This window comes from Macrobrachium rosenbergii, chromosome 27, assembly GCF_040412425.1.
Source record: "Macrobrachium rosenbergii isolate ZJJX-2024 chromosome 27, ASM4041242v1, whole genome shotgun sequence".
NCBI lineage: Eukaryota > Metazoa > Arthropoda > Malacostraca > Decapoda > Palaemonidae > Macrobrachium > Macrobrachium rosenbergii.
In genome coordinates this window covers 39,019,106-39,040,173 of record NC_089767.1, presented here as the reverse complement: position 1 = coordinate 39,040,173, position 21,068 = coordinate 39,019,106, and the positions used below count along the sequence as shown (strand labels likewise).

The 21,068-nt window shown below is 34.9% G+C and overlaps 2 protein-coding genes across 5 annotated transcripts in view; one reads left to right on the top strand and one right to left on the bottom strand.

Annotated features, from left to right (window-relative positions):
• Oseg4 (intraflagellar transport protein Oseg4) overlaps window positions 1–12,402 on the top strand; it is a 22,856-nt gene extending 10,454 nt beyond the window's left edge. Inside the window, exons 11-24 of the mRNA XM_067129605.1 lie at window positions 152–249; window positions 507–670; window positions 880–958; window positions 1,363–1,530; window positions 1,985–2,163; window positions 3,367–3,570; window positions 4,579–4,722; window positions 5,613–5,808; window positions 6,109–6,321; window positions 6,442–6,559; window positions 7,118–7,279; window positions 7,425–7,585; window positions 8,752–8,876; window positions 11,981–12,402. Of these exons, the coding sequence (XP_066985706.1) occupies window positions 152–249; window positions 507–670; window positions 880–958; window positions 1,363–1,530; window positions 1,985–2,163; window positions 3,367–3,570; window positions 4,579–4,722; window positions 5,613–5,808; window positions 6,109–6,321; window positions 6,442–6,559; window positions 7,118–7,279; window positions 7,425–7,585; window positions 8,752–8,876; window positions 11,981–12,161 (2,192 nt within the window). The 3' untranslated portion in view covers window positions 12,162–12,402. The remainder of the gene's footprint in view (window positions 1–151; window positions 250–506; window positions 671–879; window positions 959–1,362; window positions 1,531–1,984; window positions 2,164–3,366; window positions 3,571–4,578; window positions 4,723–5,612; window positions 5,809–6,108; window positions 6,322–6,441; window positions 6,560–7,117; window positions 7,280–7,424; window positions 7,586–8,751; window positions 8,877–11,980) is intronic.
• LOC136853673 (oocyte zinc finger protein XlCOF6-like) overlaps window positions 11,299–21,068 on the bottom strand; it is a 22,986-nt gene continuing 13,216 nt past the window's right edge. For 2 of the 4 annotated variants that reach the window (XR_010857525.1, XR_010857526.1), the window contains exons 2-3: window positions 12,818–12,915; window positions 11,299–11,435 (exon numbers count right to left, since the gene is read on the bottom strand). Coding sequence is in view for 1 of the 4 variants with exons in the window: in XM_067129606.1 (XP_066985707.1) it covers window positions 19,293–20,885 (1,593 nt within the window). In the remaining 3 variants the exon portion in view is untranslated. Of the gene's footprint in view, window positions 11,436–12,817; window positions 12,916–15,824; window positions 15,921–16,976; window positions 20,953–21,068 lie in introns of those variants that run through there. The other 2 variants (XR_010857524.1, XM_067129606.1) reach the window with 2 other exon arrangements.

Genomic DNA, 21,068 nt, shown 5'->3' with positions numbered 1-21,068 from the left:
CACCAACTCAATTGGAATAGCAGCTCCTCTTCCTTAAACTAAGAATGTGATATCTGAGATTTGCACACATGAATGAATAGGCTATGTAAAAGTAAATAGGTTTGTAATAAAAAAATCATTTTGATGTAATAAAAAATGTATTTATTTTCAGACACACTGAAACCTGACCGTCAGGAACGCTTATACCATATTGATGACACACCGACTGGAGTATCAGATGCATTCAGAGAAGGGGATAAAATGTATGAGGTGTGTTTGTTTGAGCAACATATTTGATAATCATGACTCTTAATGAGTCACTACTTTATAGCAGGATTTTGTAGTTTTCATAACTAACAAATTGGTTTGGCCTTAATGATTTTTTTCTGTCAGAGGATGTATTGTTGGCAGTTTATATGTACACTACTGTATGTCTAAATAGTTAATGCTGTTTGTCATTATCCTTTTCATTCAACTAAGACATTTCTTAACAAGTCTAAAGTGTGTAAAAGTATTGAAACTTACAGGCAACTGGTGATCCAGTGTGTTGCATGACTGCAAGTGAAAGAACTTTAGTCATTGGTAGAGAGTCAGGAGGACTTCAACGGTACACTTTGCCTCATGTAGCTTTGACTGCCCGTTACACATTACCATGTCGTCCACATAGACTAGCTCTCAACTGCAATTCATCGTAAGTGCAAGATACAATTTCATGGGGTGTGACTTATGTGAGTGCTATGAGAAGTACCAACTAACTGTCACTTTTGTACATTTTTCTGAGGAAGCTGAAATTATATTTCTATTCTTTTTTTTAATATTTGGCTATTAGAGAAGTGAAAGCTTACATATAACTAGGAGATTGTAGAAAATGTGCTGCTGATGGTGTTCGTTGCATTTCAGACGCCTGGCAATTATTGACATCACTGGTCTGTTGACTTTCCTCGATCTTGATACTCGGAATTCCGATAATGGACAAGAGGTTAGTATAGATTTATAGATTTATTTTTTATCACCTGGATATATAACACTGGAGAGGTTTAGAGAGCTAAGTTCATTTTATAATTATTTTTGCATATATCACTGTACTGTATTTTGCCCTCAGCTTGAGAAAAAGTATTGATTATCTTATTGCCTTCATTTTATTATCTTATAACTTTCTGAGTAGGCTGAGGAATATCTGGAAAGAGCAAACTTGACTTATTTTTCCACTTTACTCTGTTTACACTCAGTCCAGTCACCAAACTGTTTTGCAAATTCCTTACAGCTGTGTTCTGAAGCCTTAGGTTTGTATCTTTTTCATACATGTTCCCATAAATCATTGGTAAGAAGACCAAGAACTTATATCGTGTAATACTCAGCATTATTTTGGATTATATTTTATAGGTGATGGGCTCCATCCTGAAATTTGAACGTAAAGATGTTTGGGATATGTGTTGGGCTCAGGACAACACTGAACTCTTTGCCATGATGGAAAAGACTCGCATGTATGTATTTCGTAATATGGATCCAGAAGAACCTATTGCAAGCTCAGGATATCTTTGTAGTTTCCAGGTAAATCATATTTTTATATAAAACATACAAACATAAAAAAATAATGCCACCTTGTTTTCAATTTGGTTATACTTATTTGTGTATACAGAGAACTACAGAACAGCACCAGCAATTTAAGTCATTTTTATGATTGTCCAGTATGCAATTAACAATTAACATATAAATATAGTATTTAAAACAAACCTGAATGAAACTTTGTCTGTGTCCAATATTTCCAATTTATCCAGTCATTAGATTTCAAGTTGTATTACTGTATATTGAGTAAAGCCTAATGTATTTATCTCAAAGAAATCTAGTGGCCAAGTTAAAAATGTATTATTAATATTAATCTTTATTTTTAACTGACTTGTCCTTAACATTGTTTTTGTGTGTTATCAGTACAAGTACATATCACACCCTGATGTTAGGTGGATGGCAGAGAAGATTTTCTTGACATGATTTGTTTTGCTTTCAGGACTTGGAAATAAAGGCTGTTTTGCTTGATGAGGTTATGCGTGAACCAGAGGCTCCGACTACGGATCATTTGCTGACCTTGGAAGTGAAAAGTCTGAGAGATACACGTGACTTACTGGAGAAAGTGTCTGTGAAGGATGCTGCAGCTTTTATTGATGAAAACCCACATCCAAGATTATGGTAAATGTTGCTTTAAGAGTGATTTTGAATAGAAATCATTAACATTTGTTGGCATGTAAGATATACATGTATTGAAGGCACACCCAATTTTAGTTTAGAATTTTATAGTAAAAACTTCATTGTGAGGTTGAACCTTTAATGGAAATACTGTATATACTGTATATTAGCAAGGGTTACAATAGTTTAGGTAGTTATATGGGCATTTTTATTTATTTATATGTAAATGTATATGAATAGAGGGATAACACAAATAGTAGGCAAATGCTACATGTCCTTATTGATTGATTTTTCTGGTAGTTACTGTCCAAAGTCAGATTTGTTATCATTCTTATCAACTTCACATTTCTATTATTTTACAATACATGTTGAATAATATATGCCATCATTCTTAATGTCATCATCATCTGTATCTTTTGTCATTTTCTGTGGTATTATATACAACATTATTATCAATACTTATTTTTATTTAAAAAAATGCTGTACTGTAGTCTTTTAACCTTTTATGGCCCATCTTCCATAGTGACTGATATTCTGGTAAGAGTTGGGAGAGATGGATATAAAACAAATTAAAAATGGCTTTCATCCCACCTACTGCATCAGAATTCAACTTACTATCTTCAAATCCTAGTTAGTTAGTTATAAATGATTTGTTTAATCAGACCTCCCTCTTCAAATCCTAAGTCTGATGCCTTATCCTTTAGGTCACAGTCTTCCTAAGGAGAATTTGTTCTGTAATTTATATCCTTGAGTCACAGTTTATAGAAGGCATCATGACAGACAACTCTTGAATGAATAAAATTTACTACTACAGTGGTGGCTTCACTCATGATTTTAGAGGAACAGGTTAAATTAACAGAAGCACTGCATAGTGTTGAGTCACCCCACATGCAAAGCCAACCATAATGTGTATAATGTGGTCTGAAGTTTTTTGGATTTGATTTAAAAATTTATTTTTACTTTCTATACCTGTGAAAGATGATTTCAGAACAGCATGTCAAACTTCTCTCCAGTATCAGTTCTTAATTCTTTAATCCTAAACCTCTTACTGTTGGGCCAACACTCCACCTTTCCATTAAACTGTAACAGCAATTTTTAGGGCAATGTTTGAAAAATGTGATTGTGAATGTAGTTAGTCAGTCTGTTTTACTGTGTGCAGCATAGATATTCAATATTTTCTGCAGCAAGCACTTTTGTTTTCTTCAGGCGCCTACTAGCTGAAGCTGCCTTGGAAAAACAGGACCTCAAAAATGCAGAAGCAGCTTTTGTGAGGTGTAAGGATTATCCAGGTATCCAGCTTGTCAAAAGGATATCAAATATTCAGAACGAAACTCTGCGAAAAGCAGAGGTAGCAGCTTACTTTAAAGATTTTGATGAAGCTGAGAAGTTGTACCTGGAGGTGGATAGACGGTAAGGATGTATTTGTGTCTGTGAGTGTGTATTATATATATATATAAGTCCTTCTACAACATTATTTACTGATACAATAATGAATCTTTGTATTTTTGTTTTTATGATACGTTTATTTACTGCAATACTGTAATTAAGTATAATTTTTGCTATATTAGGATGGACCAGTTTGGGAATGAAACTTTTGTGACTATATATTTTTTATGACAGTTTTGTTTATTTAGCATTAAAGTGTAATTTATACACAGTTCTAATTATTGTGTAACAAGGATAACCTTCCGCTTAGGTTAGGATAGGCCCATGAAAAACATAACCTTTGGCCTCTAGGATGTACAGTAGATTTCTGGACTTATTTCTGGAAAAAAATTGCACCTTTCTTGCTGAGAAATGCAGTACTTTGTAGTCCAAAGGCATGAGAGTGCAGATTTTTTTTAGCTGGCTTCATCATCTGTCTACTTTTGCTGCCATCCAAGCTTTTTACTTATCATTCATATGGTAGTTATTTGGTTTCCAAGGAACATAACATTGTTTTATTTCCACTAATTTCTTATTGAACAGGAAAACTAAAGAACTGTGGTAGAGCTTTTCTCCCAAGTAGCATCTTCATTTGTATGTGTACTGTATATACAATGTGTGAATATACAAAATTCAGATTTGTATGAAAAGTCCTTTGCATTTTTGGTGAGTGCATCATTGAAGCTTTTGATTTAAGTAAGGGAGTACCATCTGTCATCATTATTATAGTGTAGTTTAAGGAGACCATCACCACCTTTATATATTCATATATAAAGGTGAAAATTCAAGAAGCATATGAAGAGATCAAAGGAAATGAGTTAGTAAATTAGTAAAAGGTAGACAGCCATGTAAGCTAAAGGGACAGTGCAAAGATTCCAGAAATCTTCTTTTGTGTGATGACTATACTAACTGCTGCATTTTGAGTAGTAGCATATGTAAAATAATAGGCCTGTAATTATGAAACTTAAATATTAATAAGATTTTATTTTTCAGGGATCTTGGTATAAGTCTTCGACGCAAACTTGGTGACTGGTTCAGAGTTGTGCAGCTTTTAAAATTGGGCTCATCTGGTGATGATGTTAAAATGGAAGAAGCCCTTAATAACATAGGTCATTATTATGCAGACAGGCACAAATGGTAAGATGATTTTAATTTTTTTTAATGTTAAAAGTGAATATTCAGTGAATACAGTAAAGTGTTTCCCTTTGTGGAAAGGAAGTTAAATTTTACCTGAATTATGTCAAATTTCTTCAGGTCCATGTATAGAAAATGCTCAGGTTTTCAGCTCTGTTACCTAAAGTGAAATTATTCTTTCTTACACACTCTAAGGATGAAGATTTAGTCACAGAATGAAATGGAGGGTAATAGGAGGAAATGAAATTTTAACAGTTTTCAGCCAAATTTCGGCAGGTCTGCACATGGAAAAAATCTCTTAATTTTTCAGTGTTTAATTTTCAGTTACTCTGTGACCCAGAAAGAAAGTTTATTACTATTCATCAGTTAGAGGAAGATGTAATTACAGAATAAAATTAAATGAAACTGGAAATAAAAATTGACAAGATTTGTCAGTGTATGGAAAAATGTCATTTTTCAGTGTTTATTTTCTGGTATTTTGTTACCCAGAAAGAAGAATTACTGTATTGTCATTTATGTACTTAGTAGATGATTATTTAGTCATAGAATGACAGTAAGAGAAAATGGAGAAAAAATCTTAAAAGAATTTTCAGTCAAGTTCTAGCATGTCTGCATATGTACATTTACAATTATATGTGTTATCAGCTCCTTGGTTAAAACATATAAAGTACTGCACCACTTTCAAATTGTTAAATTTTTTTTTGACGGCCATTTTTACCCAGTGCAGATTTGAAATACTTTTGATGTGTATAACTTCAAGTCTGGTTAGGTGTTTTTCATCAGTTTCTTACGAAGTAGAAATGTAGGAATGATGAACTATTTTTGAAAGTTAAGGGACAATGTTAGTTTACATTGAAGAGAGGTATGTAAGATTTTTTATTTTTTGGAATCAGGGATGATGCAGTGAAACACTTTGAGTTAGCTCACAATCATGAGATGCTGTCTGTATGCTACTATCAGTTGGAAGACTTTGAAGCCCTAGAGTCCCTTGTGCGATCTCTTCCCGATAATTCGCCTTTATTGCCATCCATAGCTGATATGTTTACAAGTGTTGGGATGTCACAGCAGGCTGTTGCTGCTTACATGAAGGTATTGTAACTTGCAGGTTATATACTGACAGGCAACATAAATGCTTATAAGATTAATGTACAGTATACTGTGTGTGTACTTTGAAGATTATTGTGATAGATTGCAATTTTAAAAATAAGTTTTCACAAAATTAGTTTAATTTTGGATGGGAAATTAAACACAGATTTTAATTTCTTTTAAAATGATTTAATATTTACTGTAATAATTAGAAGTAGTTTTCTACCTTAATATGTTAACCTTTGTCTTCATACATGTCTTCTGAATGATATTAAGTTTTTCAATATTTTGTTTCTTCAAAAGTGTAACAAGGTCAAAAATGCCATAGACACGTGTGTGGCATTAAACCAGTGGCATGAAGCTGTGGAACTAGCCAAGCAACATAACGTGACAGAGATCAGCGCTCTTTTAGCTCGTTATGCCTCTCACCTCTTGGAAAAAGGGGATCGTCTCCAAGCCATCGAGTTGTTCCGTAAGGCTGACAAATTACTGGATGCAGCAAAACTGCTATTGCAGGTAAGCAGTCTTTTTAACAAATGTTTGCTTATGACTCTCACCATAGAGCCTTCTTCATATACAGTACAGAGATTATATCAAGGTACTACTTTGTACTTTTATTAAAATTTTCATCAACAGATTGCAGAGGAGGAGGGGAAAAAGAAAGCGAGGCCCTTACGAATAAAGAAAATGTATTTGCTGGCAGCCCAGCTAGTTCAAGAACATAATGCCAAGATGAAAGAAGCAATGAAAGAGGGTAGGATAACTGATCGTATTGTTGTCTTATAAAGTTGGAATATATTTTTCCAGTGAATCTCCCTCATATTATTGTGTTGTTCCATTCATGTACAATGTGGTACAGGAATTATCTCATTCATGTACAATGTGGTACAGGAATTTTCTCAAAAATCTTCATTACACCCACTCCTTAAGGTGCAGATATTTCACAATTACAATTAGAATATTGTATCTGTTAAATTGTCATATATTTGGCATTTTTTACTTGAAGCATACATCATTAAAAGTGTTTGACCATATTATTTTAATGAAGCTTTTAGAAACTCACATTTTTGCATAATAATAACTTTGCTAAGTGAGCTGATCTTGGGAACCTAAATAGGCCGTCAAGTGAAGAATGGGAAATACAGTACCAAAACAACTTGTATTAGTACACTTTTGTCCCTCTTGATAAAATTTAGTTGTTCTTTACTGTATTTGATCACTATGGTGGTTTACTTGCAATAATTTGTGTGCCGATATTTCAGTAAATCCAGAAGATCAGTTTATAACTTGAGAAGTACTGCTTGTCTTTCAGCGGAAGGAAGTCGAAGTGCCGCACTGATGGGCCTTTTTGATGGTGAAGATGGCGACTTCTCTGTGGAAATGAAGGGCTCTGCTAACAATATTTTAGATAATCCATGGAAGGGGGTAGAGGCTTACCACTTCTTCTTGTTGGCACAGAGACAACTGTATGAAGGTCAGTTGAGCTCCATAGTCTCTTTAGTTGCTGTGTAGAGAAACATATGATTATAATGTCAGCATTGCCACTTTTACATTGTAAAATTACATATGTTACAGAATATTTTCTGGCATTTTATACTTTCAGTGTCTTTCTTTTATAGGGTATGTGGATGCTGCCATGAAAACATGTCTCCATATGAGGGAATATGAAGGTATTTTAGATCCCGAAGACATCTTTGCTCTATTAGCTCTGGCTTCATGTGCAAATAGAGCCTTTGCTACCTGTTCAAGAGCTTTCATCAAGTTAGAGGCTCTTACAGAGGTAAAAAACATTGTCGTATATTAATGGATGTCGTAATTTTATGATTGTTTCAAAGGATAACATGGGGTGGCTCCCTTGATGTCTCCAAAGAGGAAGTGTAAACTTTCAAAACTTGATGTTATATTTTTTCCAAAGGTGACATATCATCCTCTAGTAACAGAAGCTCATCATGCCACTCATCTACTCACAGGAGGCTTCTGTCTTATTATTTACTGAGGATACTACATAGTTTTAGTTCAGTATATGTTTCCATGTGATTCCTTTTGTTTAAGTAGTGGGTGTTTCAGTGATTTTTATTTTTTTTGCAATCTTGGCATATAGGTATCTCTAAGTATTTTACACCTATATTGTCAATTTTGGTGGAAAATAATTGATTTAAAAATGGATAAAATGAAGTACCACCTATATCGTCAATTTTGGTGGAAAATAATTGATTTAAAAATGGATAAAATGAAGTACCATCATCACTTTAATGCTGATGACTCACTCTGTAGATCAGATATCATGGTTTGATTCTTCATCAGAGAATTTTTTAATAGTGATCAAGAAGACATATACAGGTGTTTAGTAAGATGATTTTGATCCTCCTGAAGTCTTGCGAGGTTTTTATTTACTTATGCCACATTGCATTAATTGCTAGGGTGCTTTCCTTGCCTTCTACTCAGGTAGGTGACCCCTACTGGCATTAATCAAAACCAGTTACTGCCCCTGTAGCAAGATTACTTATTCTTGTATCACAAGTTGTTTTTACTGTTTTGTGTATTAACATAATGTGTCTTATATGTCTTCCAGTGAATGGCATGAATGACTTCCACTATCATGTAATTCTTAAGACCCAGATTGTGAAAGCCCCAATGTTTGTATGACAAGGTATTAGCTGACATTGAGAAAAGTAGCATAAGCTGAAAATTGAATTATGAAAAAAATTCTTCTAAAAGTTGACATGTAGACTTGTAGTATGAATACTATAGATAAGTTCCTTGCCCTTCATTTACAGTCTGTATAGGTCATTTTAGATTTCTTGGTAGCTTATTAAGACCCTTTAATTGGTTGTATTAAGACCCTTTAATTGGTTGATGAAAACAAAACTGGCTTCAAGACACTTCATTACTTATCTTTTACAAAGTTGTTAAATTACAAAGTTGTTAAATTATCTCCTTCTACAGGTATCTCAATCTAGGAGGGAATCATATGAAGACCTTGCAATGAATATATTTATGAAGTACAGTCCAAAGGATTCCCGGAGTAACAGGGCTGAATGCACCAGCTGTGAAACTATGATTCCTGACTGGTAAGTTTGCATTCTGTACTTTATTTTTCTCTGTTATTGGCATCATCAAAAATGAAAAGTCCATATGCTGGCCATGTTGCAAACTGCCAGATGTGTCATGACAGTCACTACTTGGATGCAGAATCCAATGCCAGTTTTGCACAAGAACGGCAGAAGAGAACCAAGAAAAGTCTGTAGATTGTAAATGCAATAATGGAGAGTTTCACTATCTTGAAGGCTGTCAACAGTACAGAAAACCAAGAAAGTTCAGCGCTGTACAACGACTAATTCTCAGAGGCTTCAGATTTTCAAATGTATCTCTAGGAGGTCATACAGTCCATTCTTACAGAATAGTGCATATGATGCAGATGATGCACTTCCACAAGAATGGACTATATGACCTTTATATAACTGAAGATACACTTCAAGTCTGAAGCCTCTGAGAATTGGCTGTTTTACATTGCTCTGACTATCTTGGTTTTCTCTACTGTTGACAGCCTTCAAGACAGTGTTAGCCCTGAAGCTCTCCATTATTGCATTTACAATCTACTGACTGTTCTTGGTTCTCTTCTGCAGTTCTTGTGCAAAGCTGGCATTGGATTCTACATCCCATATTAGTTGACTATCATATGGTTTTTTGTGAACCTCAGATGGCTGTTAGGCTTGCAACTTTTAGAACTTACTTGTCAGAGATTGTACTAACATACTCAGCTGCACAGTCCAATGTGGAACCACTCTGTGTCAAGGTTTTGTCTCCCTGGTGATTCAGAAGGAAGATACCATCACAACTCACTTTTGACTATGGTGTGGATGGTGTGGACTGTTTCTACATTTTGCATGAGATCTCCCATGACAGACTTGTTTAATAGAAGGTAGTCTCTTGCAGATGGTTCACCCTTGGCTACATTTTTTCTCTGCTGAACCACTTTCAGTAGTGCATTAGGAAGTTCGTTACTTGGAGTAAATTGACAACCTCGATCACTGATGTGGACGTCTTATAGTAGTAAGCAAGCAGTAATCATGGTGGCTGCGAACCAGTACTGATCATTTTTCTTCATCACCTAGCCTTTTTTTCCAAGTCACTCTTCATCATCTTCACCTCTATGATTGTTGCTTGATGCTGGAAGAAATCTCCCTTGCTCTTGTTGTCCAGAAGTTATTTCTGTGGTGCTGTCAACTGTGTTTGGCAAGAGTCTTTCTTAGTTCACTTCCAAAACTCAGTTTGGCCTCCATTATTCACCTCTTTAAACCAGTCTGTCCTCTTGTCTTGAAAGCCTGCATCTGCCACCTGGTATGCTGGTATCAATAGTTTCCTGAATATTTCCACCATCCTGTCTTGAGAGCCTGCATCTGCCACCGGGTATGCTGGTATCAATAGTTTGCTGAATATTTCTACCATCCTGTCTTCAGAGCCTGCATCTGCCACCGGGTATGCTGGTATCAATAGTTTCCTGAATATTTCCACCATCCTGTCCAGGGGTTCAACATCATGACACTTTTCTCATGACCTGTATAGTTGTCATCTGTGAAGTTATACTGATACCACAGCAGTGTAGCATCTTTTAAGTCCATTAGATATTTTCTCTGTCCAGGCCTTTGCAATGATTATCACACTTCATCAAAAACACTACTCTGGATTATACCCTCCTGCTGGGTCCATCATAGCACATGGCTCATCACCTTTCCAGTGCAGTACTCATACAGCTTATTTGTCTCCAGATTCCACATTTGCATTGAGTAGACAACTATCAGAGGCCTTTATCAACTTTTCAATTTAGAGGGTCATTTAGTAGTCTTGTCACATCCAATAACTGCATCTGTAGACTATCATCCACTAAAGTAGGATCATGACCTAACTTCCTAAGTTTTGTCTCCTGAGACTGATTACAAGTTTGGTGGACCTGCTTTTGCTGGTTGATAACCCCTGTGACCTGCTTGGGTTCCTTTTATAAGTTTCATTCTCTGGTGTTCTGGCATCACACTTAGTCAACGGTGAAGATGGCTCAATGTGCTTGACGGATATTTGGCTGGACCTAGTGCCTTTACTAACGAAAAGAGCACTAACTCTATAATAGCCTCACATTGCAGGTTTACAGTGCATTCTACTTTGGTATACTATTTGACCAACCTCCAAATAAGTCTTCATAGTTGCTGATTCTTTGCTGTTAGTGTACTGGTTGATACCTCTCCAGCTACGGATGTCAACTTCCAGCTTGACATTTTCTAGTTGCCTCCACCTTCACTGCAACCTGCCCTTCATTTCAACGTAGTGATGTCACCACTCTGCTTCAATGCAATGTTGCCGAGCCTCTCCAACTGTTCATTTTCCACAACCTGCTTGGCATGAGGAAGAAGTGCCACTCTTGCTTCCTAACCCTAGGCACTCTGGTTGTGACATGCAGGCAGCCTATCCAAAAGACTACCTTCTTTTTCTCAGGGAATTGTATGATGTTCTAGATTCCATTACCATAAGCTCGTCCAGTTGTCATCACTTGCAGAATACAGTCATTCAACACCTTACAACAGCATGTTCTGAGCATGTAACGCTGACTTTTGCAACCAACTCAGCCCATGTCTAGTCTGAAAAATCAGAATTTTACTAGAAACAATTTTATGAAATGTAAACGACATTTATAATGGCTATAAACAAGGTAGATAATTTACAAATTAAAATTTGAAGAAACAAACTTGCTGTTTTTGCATTCATGTAGGCATTTTACTGAATAATTTAATTTGCTCTTTGTGTTCTTGAACACAAGATGACAAAGAGATTCTTCTATTTAATCCTGACACTGAATAATAGTGAACTATGGTGTCCCTCCCAGTGATCCGTTTTCCATTAAAAGGGCTTATTTCTCAACTAGTCAAGACAATAATTACCCCATGAAAACTATTGTACTGTATAAGTAAAATAAATGTTTATATTTTGCAAAATGGAATTAAAGTGATTAAGAGTTTCCACTAATTACTGTACTATCAATGGTGGCCCTTTATTTCAATATGTGCTTGGAAATTTTTGCATTTCCTGAAGCTATGAGGTAACCAAGAAAACTGGCCAGCTTCCTTCCTATGAAATAAAATAAAATCTGGATAATGAAAAAGTACTTATTTTTGTTTCCTTTCAGGGTAAGCACGTGTCCTAGTTGTAACACTCGTTTCCCAACTTGCATTGTCACTGGTAGGCCTATAATGGATATGACATCTGTGTGGACCTGTCGATCATGCAGCCATTCTGCTTTAGAACAAGATATGACTATGAGAGCTCATTGCCCTTTGTGTCATGCAGTTATTATGACTAGTCACTGAATGGGGCTTTCATGTATGCCAAAGCCTGAAGACTGAAAATGTTTTTCACAAAGCTGTTCTAGTCCGTAACAATAAAGGTTTAATAACTAGTCAAGCACCATAAAGTGCTTTAAAAATAATGCACATTTAAAGTTTCAAGTCTTTCTGTGATATTTATAAATGTTTATATTTGAAATTACACTAAATTGTATTTATGTGATATGTTTATATTTGCAGTGACACTTAAATTGTATTTAAGTAATCTGTAATTTTTTTTCCCCTCTAACTGAAACAAACTGCTTCTCTGACAGTTTTCAGGTATGGCAAATATTCATGCTTTCATCTTGAGAGACTTATGATACATTTCGGTTACCTGAGAAGCCATGTGAGGCTACAATGAACTTTTGAATTCTTAACCCAATACTTGGGCCTAAGAACATTTCACTCTGGTCACTAAAGATTAATCTGAGGACTTTTATCTAACACACACTCAAGGACAACGTTTTAAAAACAAAATTTTCACACTACAATTTACGAGCAACATGACCTCTTTATAATACATTATTTCAGAAATATTAACCAACTTTTAAACTCCCACAAATAGCAAAACAAAGCCCACAAATGGCAAAAGAAGGGTTACTACTAATGACACTGGCCAGTATTATCAATCCTCTTACCTTATCTCCTTTAATAAGTCCACCTTGTTCTGTTTACCTCACATAAGTATTTTTCATTTGCTCCATGTTGTGCTTTCAAGGATATCTAGATGTGAAGTCTGTTGAAACATGTAAAAATGTTATTTATGGAGCAAAAAACTACATTATTTGCAAGTTTATCTCATACCAGTGATTATTTACAAGGCAATATCTCAACTGTTCATTGCACCTAATAGGTTGATGAAACTAACAAAAAATTATAAAAATGGCACATTATATGTACGTTATGAATTTACATAGTGTAGAAGTTAACAACTATATGACACTTTTTACCAACCTTCCTTGACTTATGTGGCTGGATGGGATGTATGAAATGTTTCTTTAATCTGTTAAATACTTAAATAATGAATGAATGATTATACAGTACATGACATCAAAACCAACAACACTAGAAAGCTACAATAAAGTAATACAATATATTCTTATTGAAAACAAGACTGCACATGAACAACACACTATTGCATGATGTCATGCTTCTAATATAATACTGAAAATGCCAGTGGTATCATACATCCTCACTTAAAGGATGCCGGCAAAAATTTACCATCATCCTTGTCTTGAGCCTTTAAGAATTTTAGCCTACTACAGTCTCCCAAGAATAAACATCCAAGTAACAAATGCCTCACAGTAAGAAGGATTAGGCAGTCTTCAAACTGTGACTAGTATTAACCCATCATAAAAAAAAATGTTGCGTGGGTCAGGAATGTTGCTATACTTCCAAGAAAATATCATCCTGGTGATTATTTCATTTTAATCTAGCCTACTGTATTTAGCCATACTAGCCATATATTCTGAATAAAACTTATGATTTCTGGTATAAAGTCATTGCACAAGAGAAACCCAACTAAAGTTTACCTGTATTCCTCTATATTTAATGTGTAGCCATTGCACAATCTTTAACATCATTGGATTTGTTGGGTTAAGCAACAGAGCCAGTAAAATGCTATTTGCATCAATAAAAGGTAAACTTTCCTTCACTGGCAGTTGCTACTTCCTCAGCAAGTTGAAATCCCATCAGGTTCTGATGTACAAATACTTTACATGCTGTACACGTCTATATTGTGTTTATTTTGGAATAGATTCCTTATGTATATATATCTGAAGCTGAATGGTAAGTGAATTAATATACACTTCTGTATTGTGTGTATTTTGGAATAGATTCCTTATGCATATATATCTGAAACTGAATGGTAAGTGAATTAATATTTTTAAATTGTATCACGTCTTACAGGGAGATAAGACCCACACTGTACATAACCTAGGGTGCCACTATAAATGAAGTCTCAAGTACAACAATCATTAAAAGCAAAGAAGCACATACCAATGCATCAAAAATTATGCCTATTACTCATTAAAAAAGTTAAGAATAAATGAATACCTGTCATTAAACTATCAATATCTCCTAATAGGCTGCATGGGGCTTGAGTAAAAACTTTCTCCTGCCACTCCTAAATCAGAAGCAGCACACCAGAATGTGCTTAACCAATAATGACCTGTCACAATAAGCATACACTGTGCATTGCTTCTATTGAAAAAATACTTGAGTGTGAGGCAGGTATGTCTGCTCTGCAATCAAAACATTAATATTGTTTGTAAGGGGCTAATGTTAACCCTGCTTTTTTATTTTTTATCACTGGCAAGAAGGGGTGACAGTGGCTTCCCTTGTCACATTTAAAATGTATGACCTAATTATTCTTTTCATATTAAGTAAGGGCCTGGCATCCTAAGACAGGTTAAGTGTGGTTGGATTAGGTCACAACTCTTATAATTCACTTTAATTTACAGAGCCATTGGTGAGATTAGAGGACTAAGAGATTTTTGTGTTATTAAAGCTTTCCCCCTCCCCTAACCTCAGGCCAGGGAAGAGGCAAAAACCTGGTATCCTCAGTTGGGTTAGGTCACAACTGTGGTAATGATTTAAATTTACTGGACCCTAGAATAGGTTAGGTTCGGGGCTGGGGAGGATAAAGACCCTTAGCCAAGAATTGGATCCAGCGCCCTAGATTAGGTTAGAGTACATCTCTGTATCTCTCTCATTGTGTTTTTCCCATCCAAGAAACCAAAGTTCTCACAGTAGTTTCCCATAATTGTGGTATATATGGGGGGAGTCCAACTCTGAAACTTGCTGAAGAAAATGAATTTCAGAAATGTTCAAAATAGACACTAAAACAAAGAAATCATACTTTAAAATGTGGAATAGGCTAAAATTATCATTCACAGTAAATTATACAATACGTATATACTGTATATTATGAATCTGTTTACAGCAAATACTGTAGTGGGTGTCCATGTAACTACACAGCTAGCACCGCAATAATGTGTACAGCCTTCAAAGTTAAGGATAGATTTGGATGTGGACCTATCCCTGTTAATGGCCTTGTGTCATTTTCACGATTTACAATTTTTTGGAAGCTTATGCTTATTACTGTCGGCATATTTAGCATGAACTATGTTTTTTCGAATGATTAAGTTGAGATTTGTGTACTTTTACCATTCTCACTGGAGCTCAGAGTATTATGGTATTACAAAACTTAAGAATTTGGGCGACTCACACTCACCTTATCAATATAAACCAAAGTTTTCCCAACTATGAAGGTCAAAAGTCACAAACTGCTTGGCCAGACAATTGGAATAAGCCTTATAAAACTTCAATTTCGTTAAGAAATTAATGTGCTAATTGAGGCCTAATGTGTCTCATTTAATCTGAGTTACGTTAATAAAGTCATTATTCTTTGCGTACGAAAAGCACCCTTCACAAAGTGGCCCTAGTTTACATAATTTAAGAATATCGGGCATAATTATACGTCTCGGCTCTGGAATTATGACTTGCTACTAAAGTTTTAAAGTAAAACAGTAACTTTAGCTTAACATGGGAAAACTTCCTTGCCAACAGAACACCGTGTAAGACGATATACTTATTATTCTAAACTAATCTAATGATATTATCATACCAAATGATAAAATTCACATAAACTGCCTCAGAACCTTATATCTCTCAGAAGTAAATTTTTGATGCTGCAGAAGGCGAAGTTTCACAGACAACATTTCACAGCGATTGTCAAACACACACTGACAGGAGACCGACCGTCACGGAGTCACCGTCACCGCACTGACACTTGCCAGATATTGCCAGGGTAGTAAAGGTAATTTAAATAGTGTATCTGGCGAATAATTTCACGGTATTGTATATGATTATAGATAATCTTAACTGTTTCTCCTTTTCTTATTTACAGTTTTCGTAAGGTTTTGTACTAACCGGTTACTTATGAAAAACTGCTCAACTAATAGGCCTACAACGCGTCTACCTGCTTTACAGTAGTTTAAGCATTTATTTTTCATGTGTCCAGCAACCAAATGTTACGCCATCTACTTTTATTGAAGTTCTTATGAACATGGTATGTTGCCATTCTAAAATTCAGGACTAGGGGGAGGGGAGGGGCGATTTTCCACCACACGTGGACCTCCATGATAACTGCCCAAGTTTAAGGTGTAGCCATAGATTAATTTCCATAAACAGGGGTTATTGACTGATAACTTTTTAAATTTCCTGATGAGATAAAGGCACCAGACAATTACAACCACGGTTATTCACAAAGCTCTTCCATAAATATGCTGTGATCAAGCTAAACAGAAAAATGGGACAGAAGGGAAACCAGACATGACCATGAAGAGTCAATAACATGGAGTGGCGATCTCCCTGCCCAACATGTTCCCTCGGGTGGCCATATTGACACTCCCAGTCCTGCACAGTACTGTACCTGAGAGACCAAACACTTTGACAGCACACTTTTTTTTTATTGTTTGGTTATTATAAGAATCAGTTTTATTACTGTTAAATTAATCACTACAAACATAAGGAATGGCAGAGAGCACTGCGAATGTGAAAGGATGCAACGTGTGAGACAATTGTGGCCTACAATTTCCCTATGGGAATTAGTCTGTAAAAAACTGACGTTTAAAGTTTTGTAAACTTACTATGAAAGAGCAGCTCCATACAGCTTCTATTTAGACTGGATTTGTTACTTTTCTTTCTAAGAAGTTAGGACCTGAGTAACCTTTTTCCATAGGTATTGTACTCTTCTTCCTCCAGCCAATTTTTGTGTTAGTAAACTCACATGGGTACCTTTATTTCTTTATTTACTTTACAACCTAAAATGACTATACAAATACATTTTCTTTACCAAAATTAACCTTTTAAATAAATATTACATATAAGAGTACTGTACATTTATTTGTACAATGCCAAATATATTTTAGTACTACACAATAGCAAGTAATATACAGGGTATTTAACAATAAATTTATAAATTTTTACAATACAGTATAATTTATCATCAAATGTGTGAATCTTTTATTCTGCCATAATTATGGAAGGAATATTATTCAACAAACTGAACCATGACTGCATTATCACAGCTTTGGTAGTGGAGAGAGTCGGAGTCAGTACTTCTTACTGGTAATGCAGTTGCAATGGTCCTCCATGATACGCTGGGAAATTTATCAGCATATAAATAAGTGCCAATATACATCTAACATACCTCTTCCAAGATTTTTATTATAAATCTAAAATTTGTTAAAACATGAGCATTCGACTGACCACAACCTTACCACTTCTTGACAATATACTGTAAATCTAGAAGTTCATGATACAGTTGTAAATGTTACCAAAGTCCCTCTATTAAGCCATTACACTGTCACCATATTCTTGTCTTCTTGACATATTTCCAACAGAAAACAAACAATAAATTCCTTTAGTACCTAGACTGAATATAGTTACTATAAATTAAATTCATAAAACACGTCATGACAATTGTTAATGGTAAACCAAGCATTAAAAATAAACTTTAAACTGATTCAAAAATACTACAAGTAAAACCATCTTTCAATACGGAATTTTCTTTTCTCTTACGTCAATACTCAGTTATAATTCAGTAAGGAAAATGTTTGGTCAAATTACATCTTCACAATATATAAAAATACAGAGTAATGATACATTCATATTTCACAATAGAATGGAGCCTTACACATAAACTTGTATTGTCTTACTTTGCTGCTTAACAAGAATTTTTAAAAATCTGTGACATCATTTATCCATTCTTATTCATTTGAAAATGAAAAAATATCACAAGATGCAAAAATTTCTTTCTTTTAAGATGCTTTTCAAATCTTCACATATAAACAGGCTTCCGAATATGTTACAATATTCGTTCTAATGTTGATGTCCTGTATTAATCCAATAATCTCTCTCTCCTTTCTGGAGTCACATGAACAAAATTGTATGAATGATCTGAAATCTCTCATTTAAAATTTGTATAATTTACTTCACGTAACTTGAAACAGTGGATATAATGGATATTAATAACAATAAGGTCTTCAACTGATAATGTAAAGATCTATACCAAATACAGATGAGTTAAAAAAGGATGAAATAAATAGTCTGTCATATTACTTCATAGCAGAGTTGAAATCTAAGCATTAATATTAAATTATGGAATATTATTTCAATCTCTTTACATCAAAATAAATCACCCTTGGTCGTTCTACAGCACATCAGTGTACTTACGATTAAAGCATTAAAAATCTATTGCTTGTCATCACAATTATTCATATTGCATTTACTAAAGTTTTACAATGTGTTGTTTAGTGTAAAGGACGAATTCAGGATACCTTTTATACAGAATACAATGCACTTAATTTTGTTACAGTAAAGATAATAAATACAGTGCAGTACTTTTCCTGAAATAATCTCTCAGTGGGAAAACATGTGCAAGTTTGTGCATAAACACAGTTGGTGCATGGGGTCAGTTACTTTTGAAAAATGACTAACAGCTCACTACTGAAGAGAAAAAATAGAACATCATCCTATTTTGAAGGATTTCTTCTAAGGAATGTAAGTATAATTCATTAACTCTCGCAGTGTTATGTACAATCATGCTTGCAATTTTTAAAGAAACAATAATCAATATTTAAGAAAAAGCCATCAATTATCCAGTACCTCAACAATGGTAAGAATTATGAGGGATATTGTTGACCAAAGCTTTATACTGAAGAAGTAAAAAAGATTTGGGGTTCTTTCCTCAATTGATGGGAATCTCACCCTATACAGTACCTGATTTGGAATAATAAAGTTGATGGTTGATAGCTGAAAGTTATTGAGGTACTTAATTCATAAGAAGGAAGATCTCAAGTCTAAGCTCATTAAAATTGATTTCATAATGTTAAAGCCTTACAAGATTAAAAAAAAATCTGTGAAAATAAATCTATGATGGAAACCACTTGTTGGAAAATTCATGAATCCCTTTTACTGAGAGAGAGAGAGAGAGAGAGAGAGAGAGAGAGAGAGAGAGAGAGAGAGAGAGAGAGAGAGAGAGAGAGAGAGAGAGAGAGAGAGAATCTGAAATACCAACATGGAAAGTTTAAGATGGGATGTAATCACTCAAAGATGTTTGATATGTATATCTTCTATTTCTTCCTGTTTTACAGATATTTCTTGAATATCAAGAGTTTCTTGCTTCACTTCTACTTTGGCAATTAACAAAGGATCTAAAGCTCTTGACGAACAGGATTCAAGTTGTTCTTTAGATATTTGACTGTCACCCACATCAACTGTAGTTGACTCCTCACTGGAATCATTTTGTAAACCCACATAAGAAAAGGATTCAGTTTTACTTTCATATTGCTTTTCATCCTCAATTTTAACGAAAGATATTTCTGCTTTGTGTTTACACTCATGTTTACAGAGATCAGATTTACTATTGCAATCCTCCCCACATTCATCACAAGGGAACACTTTGCCCGCTGCATGATGTTCCATATGTTTATTAAACGTGACTGTACTTGGAAACTTCTTGTCACATTTCAGACAAGAAAATGTGTTGTCATTATTCATTTCTACTTTTAGATTTTTTTCTCTACTGATATCACTGCTAGACGAATTAATAGGTGCTTGATACTTTGCATGCACTCTTTTGTGCTTTCTAAGGATATTTTTTAGAGCAAAATTTCTTCCACATAAGTCACATTGAAAAGGCCTTTCTCCAGAATGAGTAGCCATGTGATTTTTCAGATCAGGTCTCTGTGTGAACGTTTTGCCGCACAAGTTACAAGCAAATGGCCGTTCGCCAGTATGAGTCCTCATGTGTATATTGATAACTGTTTTATCTGAAAAACATTTTCCACATATATCACAGGAATAGGGACGTTCCCCAGTATGTATTCTCTTATGCTTTACAAGGGTAATCTTATGACGGAATCTCTTGCCACAAATACAACAGGGAAACCGACGTTCGTCTGTATGACATATCATGTGGACTGTCAGTGTCCCTTTTTCATTAAAAGTCTTACCACATACACTGCAAGCATAAGGTCGCTCACCTGTATGCTGCCTCATATGTTTATTCAAGGTACCTTTTTGAGAAAAACTGCTTCCACATAATTCACAAGAATATGGCCGCTCTCCTGAATGAGTTCTTAGGTGTTTGTTAAGGTCTGGTTTTTGAATAAAATTTCGACCACAGATATTACAAGAAAATGGACGTTCTCCTGTATGTATTCTCATGTGCTTATTAAGGACACTTTTTTCAGTAAAACTCTTATAACAAACATCACAAGAAAAAGGACGTTCGCCGGTGTGCCTTCGCATGTGCTTATTAAGAAGGCCTTTTTCGGTAAAACTTTTTTTGCAAACATCACATGAAAAAGGCCGCTCACCAGTATGTATTCTCACATGCTTATTAAGGTCTGACTTCTGTATAAAACCCTTATCACAAACACTGCACGTAAATGGTCGTTCTCCAGTATGTATCCTCATGTGGTTACGAAGACTTGCTTTATGGATGAAAGTCTTACTGCACATATCACAGCCAAATGCCCTCTCTCCTTTGTGTTTCTGCATGTGTGCTTCAAGATGACACTTCTTTGAGAAACTGTCTCCACAGTCATTACAGCTATGTATAACCACGTCAAATTCAACACCCTTGTCTTTCAAGATATCCTCGCTTACAAAAACCATGCCTTTCTCTTTCTCCATTATCAGACATTAAAGAATGTTGTTTTGCTCTTTGAAACACTTCCAATTAGAACAATCTCTCTCTTTCCTGAAACAATGGTATCTTCTGAAAGACTGCCAATATTCTCAGATTATCTGGAAATCTGAATATGTTTCTTTCATAGTCTATCTTTCAGAGTAAAGTATATATATAATAAGTAAAAT